The following is a 5,999-nucleotide window of genomic DNA, read 5'->3' on the forward strand; positions in this document are numbered from 1 at the left end:
TCTGCTGTCACTCTTTTCTTTCACTCGTCGTCGCCATCTTAATTCCATTTCCTTTTTCCTCTTCTCTGAGAGGGATTTCCCAACAACCTCCTCAGCAATTGATGGGAGGGGGTGTTGTGACCATAACAAAAATAAACCAAGCATGATTCAGGGATATTCCGTTTTCCCAGCAGTACAGTTCCGCAACTTCCTGCACTGTACAAAGCTTGAATTGATTTCGATAGTAGTGTGCGCACTGCACCTTAATTAAAGCACCCTAAAAGAGATCGAAACACCGTTATTTAGGAAAACAATGTACACAGTAAATATGAAACATTTTTACCTAAGTATAACTTGAGTTAAAAACGATTCGAGATCGCTTGGGCTCGAACCCAGGCTGTTACAATTCCAACTAAAGACTGTTCCTCAAACCAACGGAAGTGGAACGGCGACTTCTTTAAGCAGTCAGTCAAAGGATGCAGCTAGTGTTGAAAGCGAACCAGTAGACGCGCTAGGGGCTTCCACAACCGGTAGGCTAGAAAATCTTTACCGTCGTGTTGCAAAGGCATGTAACCGCACAAGCATCATCATCACCATCAACTGCAGTTCTGTGCCGTTTAGGAAGAGCAACGTTGCTAGTTGCTCAGACGAACTGCAGCATGGCTGAGGAACTCGGGCTCTTGACTGGCAGTATGTCAGTGGAAATTCTTTCTGTTCTCATCGGCGCTCTGATCCTCTTACTCTCCTTCGTGCCTCGCAAGAAGGAAGACGATGCCAAGCAGAAACCGTCGGAAACAGGCAGGGAAGAAGAAACGGCGCCTGAAGAACGGCAGGAGGACCGGGACATGAAGGGCCAGCACCCGTCCTCACGCGAGACCGCCACCCTGCAAGGAGAGAGGGCCCCTGCTCGTGACGTGGACGCCCATAGCATCAGAAAGCACCCTGTAGCTGCGCGTGATGGTCTCTTTCTGCAGTATACTTCCAGCGCCGAGGATGACTTGCACAAGCCTTCTACAGACGCCATCTGCTCGGCTAGACGGCGCAGTGCGAGCCAAATCGCAGACACCTCGCCCCTCCCGCCTCGCACACATGATCTATACGACCAGCTACTCCGCTACGTGCTCAGCCCTCGGGAATTGGGTCGCTGTGGCTATCCCCGGCTATGCCCTGATCAGCCCGGCCGCGTCTTATTTATGCAGGTGGGCGAAAATGCGTACTCAAGCCGCAAGACGTGCAGCCGCTGCCGTGCGTCCTTCGTGATCACGCAAAGCGGCGAGTACTATGCCAACAGCGCCTGCTTCTTCCACACCGGACGGTGCAGCGCAATCGGCTTCAGCTGCTGTGGGGCGCCGGCCAACCACCCGGGATGCAACAGTTCCTACTACCACGTGTGCCCACTCGGGGCTCGAGACAAGTGGGACACTGCGGCGTTGGCCTTCGTTTGCTCAAGTCGGCGGCACGGCGTCACCCGCGAAGTGTTCGCACTGGACTGCGAGATGTGCTTCACCATCCGCGGCTTCGAGGTGGCAAGGGTGAGCGTGGTGGACTGCAATGGTACCACTGTGTACGACTCGTACGTGAGGCCCGGAAGCTCAGTGCTCGACTACAACACGGCTTTCAGCGGCATTACTGCAGCGCACCTACGCAACGTGCACACCACGCTGCAAGACGTACAGGCGGCGCTTCTGCGACTCTTTAACGCCTCCACGGTGTTAGTTGGACACGGGCTGGAGAACGACCTGCGCGTGCTCAGGATGGTCCACGGCACGGTAGTGGACACGGCCGTGGTGTTCCCTCACCACCGGGGCCTGCCCTATCGACGCTCGCTGCGGTCGCTGGTCGGCGACTACTTGAACCGCGGGGTGCCGGATGGACCTCTGGGCCACGACAGCGTAGAGGACGCTAAGGCCTGCATGGAGCTGATGCTATGGAAAGCGGCGCAAGATCAGGAGCAGCGTGATAGACTGAGCCGGTGGGCCGGGGGACGGCAGAGGCAGCCGTCCGAGTGAGCTGGAGACGTGGACGCTCCCTCCGTTGCAGTTGGCGGTTGGGGGGTGTGAGGGCTGGGAATCACCGGGTGCACTGGAGGGACTGAAAAAGTTGCATGCTCCCACCTCCGCCTACGACTGGAGTGAAGACGGGCGGGAACGTGGCTCCTTGCACGCCTGCTGGCATCATCGTTGGTTCTACCGAGGATGTTGCTGCATGCCGCAGGCTAGGACTGAGCTATTTTCTGAGCTATTTTATTACAATTAGACGGTGATTTGCTTCGGTGGCAGTGGTGGCCTTGATTGATGGCCTTAATCGACAGGAAGTGATGTCTCTCCGTACGAGAAGCTTGATCATGTCTCTTTATTCTTGGGTTTATTAAACGTGAAAGTTCTGGTCTGTCTGTCTGTCTGTCTGTCTGTCTGTCTGTCTGTCTGTCTGTCTGTCTGTCTGTCTGTCTGTCTTTTGTCGGTTGCAACGGCAGTGGTTGGTGGGTGCGAGGACTTACTCGGGGATGTCAAAACTCCAAGGGAGCTCCAGGAACTTCCTAGAACTTATGGGTCAGTCCCTGCCCAAGGGACCGATGCCTGATGCGGAGGCAGGCCTAGGTGGCCACCGAGGTTGGCTCTTGAAATTACAACAAAAAGCGGCGAAAATGTCCTTTTTCATACAAGACGCCGCAGACCTATCTGCATGGGACATACCAGCTAGCGGCCGACGTGGAGGTTCCTGGTCCTGAGAATCAGTTCCTTCGCAAGTGGCTCATGGTGGCCAATGCCTCGAAACCACTAAAAGGAACAGCCTCCGCTAGAGGAACGCCTTGGCCTGGTGCGAGCGAGCGAAGCAACTTTATTAAAAATGCCTGCAGAACGATTAGCCATCCCATGTAAGGAAGACGTCACCGTGACGCGGCCATGACGTCTTCCCGGCTGTTGGCGCCTCTACTCCGGCCGCGGCCTAACTACTCCCTTTGGTCGACTGCGCCTGCCCCTGTTTTGGGGTGGCAGCCTCCCTCCGGTTTCGCTCGGTCGTTGCCTTTCGAGGGCCGCCGAGATCTGCTGGACGGCCTGGGCTTGGACTTCTTGATCGTAGCAACGCATTGCGGCCTCGAGCCGCGGCGGGATCGTTGTTATCGTTGTAGCTTGGTGCGGGTTCTTGGCACAGTCCCAAAGGATGTGAGCCGCAGTGGCTCTCTCCTTTCGGCACACACAACAAAAGGTCACTTACGTAAACACTAGGACATATGTGCTTCATCAGCACCGGGGTGAGTAACGACCCTGTCTGTTCGATATATTACTGCTTCCTCACGGGTCAAGCCCGGATGAGGTGGTGGCATAGTCCTTCTATCTAGTCTGTACCAGTTCACGATTTCATTGTAAGAGGTCATCCTGTCCTTGGTTTCCCACCACCACGTCGGGTCGACCGCAGTAGCTGCGGCACGGTTGGTTAGTCCTCGCGCCGCCGCGTTCGCAGTCTCGTTGTGGTTTGCGTTGCCGCGATCCGAGACATCACTGCCCATGTGCGCCGGAAACCACTTAATCACAACACACCTACTTTCACTCGCGAGATCGACCGCACGCAACACACGTGCGGCTGCACCACATACTCTTCCTCTGGCGTAGTGTTTCACTGCCGTCCTAGAATCACAGAGGACAGTCGTGCACTCGCGGTCGGCGATGGCTAGGGCAATGGCCACTTCCTCTGCTCGATGCGCCGCTCGAGTCCGCACACTCGCCGCCGTCCGTGTTGCACCGGTCGCTGCCCCTAAAACTGCTGCGGCGAATGCTTTTCTGCCATCTGGATACTCTGCCGCATCCACAAACACAGCACCCCTGTCTTTGGCATGGAGATCTATGAGCGCCTTGGCCCTCGCCACCCGCCGCTCCTTGTTGAACTCGGGGTTCATATTTCTTGGCACAGGACATACCCGCAACCGTCTGCTAATTGCTTCTGGTACATGCACGTCTGTATTCTCGGGCCCCCCTTCCTTTGGATCCAGGCCTAGGTCACGCAGCCCTTGTCTGCCCGTTCTTGTTTCCGATAGCCGCACGAGCTGGGCGGTCCTCTGCGCCTCGGCGAGTTCTTCCAAGGTGTTATGCACTCCCAGGGCCAGGAACTTTTCGGTGCTTGTGCAGTCGAGAAGTCCGAGTGCTGCCTTGTACGCTTTGCGTATGAGCGCGTTGATCTTAGTACGCTCGCACTGCCTCCAGTTGTGGAAAGCAGCAACGTACGTAATGTGGCTTATAGCGAAGGACTGCACTAGCCGGGTGAGGCTTTCTTCCGTCATGAATGCTTTTCTGTTTGACACCCTCTTTATGAGGCGAATTGCCGTAGTGACTTTGGCCGCGAGACGGTTCACCGTCTTGCCGTTCACTCGTTTGCGCTCAATCAGCATACCCAGCACTCGGATCTTCTCTACCTCCGGGATAGTGTGACTGCCGCTCGTCCTGATCATGATTTTCTCTTGCTCTCTCGCAGGATCGTTGCCTTTCGCCTTCCTAGCTGCCCCTTTCGGTGGAATCACCAACAGCTCGGACTTGCTTGGAGAGCAGACGAGCCCGGATCCGCCCAGCTGCTTTTCGATAGCATCAACCGCCTCTTGCAATGCACCCTCGATGTGTCCGTCGCTTCCACGTGGGACCCATAGCGTTATGTCATCGGCATAGATGGTGTGTCGGACCCCCGCGACTCGCGTGAGCCGCTCGGCCACCCCAATCATTACAAGGTTGAAAAGTAATGGCGAGATGACCGAGCCATGGGGGGTCCCGACACTGCCGAGCTTCTTCTCTTTGAGTCGCAGGTCCCCGGCGTTGATCTCGGTGGTCCGCCCCGTCAAGAAATCCTTGATGTACGCATAGGTTCTGTTGCCCATGTTTAGCCGCGACACCCGGGCCACGATTGCAGAGTGCCTCACTTTGTCGAAAGCACCCTGCAGGTCTAAACCCAAGATGGCTCTGTTGTCTTGCGTGTTGGTAGTGTCATCGAGGATTTCATTTTTTAATTGTATCATGGCGTCCTGAGTTCCGAGCTTGTTTCGGAACCCGATGACGGTGTTTGGGTAAAGCCCCGAATCTTCCAGGTACCTCTGCCACCTGTTCATGAGAACATATGCTCCAGCGCTTTGCCCACACAGGATGTAAGCGAGATCGGCCGGAGGTTCTCAATGTTGGGTGGCTTGCCCGGTTTGGGAATCAAGATGGTCTTGGCAGCTTTCCATTGCCGGGGCAGTGACCCGGCTCGCCAGCATTTTTTGAAGTATACCGTGAGGTTCTCGATGACCGCTTCGTTAAGATTTTTCAGCGCTCTATTCGTAACCTGATCGGGACCAGCGGCGGATTTGCTGTTGAGATTGTGCAGAGCAACCCTCACTTCCCATACTTCAATGTCTCGATCTAGCCACTCGTTTGCTTCGCCTTGGTAGTCCGGGTGCGTCTCTGTGGGAGTGACCGGCAGGTACTTATCGTCAAGGCGTTTCTTCACCCCATCTTCCCCGTGCTCGGTCAGCGCCCTGTGGACGATCTTGGCCACGTTGTTGTGCTGGTGCGTCTTGGTCGTGGTCTCATCCAAAAGATGTCTCAGCATACTCCACGTCTTGCCGCAGTGCATCTGGCCGTCCGCCGCGTTACAAGCCTCATTCCACTGCTGAGTGCAAAGCACTCTGCTGTGGGACTCGATCTCGCCATCGAGTTCGGCGACCTCCTTGTGTAGCTTTCTGTTTGTCCGCTGCTTCTTCCATCTCGCCAGGATGGACTGCTTGGCCGCGATGAGGTGAGCCAGGCGGTTGTCGAACCTTTCGATACGCTCGTCCGTCTCGACTTCCTTAGTGGCCTCTTCTGCCTTCTTTACAATCTCGGTCGACCACTCCTCAATGTCTGTAATTTCGGTCTTCTCCTCGGGTAACAACCTCCGAAAGGCTTCCCAATCCGTAAGTCGATGTTTCCGAAAGCTTCTGCCGACTTCTTCGTCGCCACCGAGCGGGACAGTTACCTCCACAATGTAGTGGTCACTGCCCAACTCGTGCCCCGTGTTTC

The 5,999-nt window shown here is 55.8% G+C and overlaps 1 protein-coding gene and 1 pseudogene across 1 annotated transcript; one reads left to right on the forward strand and one right to left on the reverse strand.

Moving 5' to 3' along the window:
• The first annotated feature begins 638 nt into the window (after window positions 1–638).
• LOC144158536 (exonuclease GOR-like) lies at window positions 639–2,061 on the forward strand. The gene has a single exon (XM_077689464.1). It carries the CDS (start codon window positions 639–641, stop codon window positions 1,986–1,988), a length of 1,350 nt encoding a protein of 449 aa, XP_077545590.1. The 3' UTR covers window positions 1,989–2,061.
• A 743-nt stretch (window positions 2,062–2,804) lies between these two features.
• On the reverse strand, window positions 2,805–5,068 carry LOC144169183 (uncharacterized; annotated as a pseudogene).
• Window positions 5,069–5,999: the final 931 nt, after the last annotated feature.

The sequence above is a fragment of the Haemaphysalis longicornis genome, unplaced genomic scaffold, assembly GCF_048455015.1.
Source record: "Haemaphysalis longicornis isolate Haplotype H1 unplaced genomic scaffold, Haemaphysalis longicornis Haplotype H1 scaffold_1, whole genome shotgun sequence".
In the NCBI taxonomy this organism is placed as follows: Eukaryota; Metazoa; Arthropoda; class Arachnida; order Ixodida; family Ixodidae; genus Haemaphysalis; species Haemaphysalis longicornis.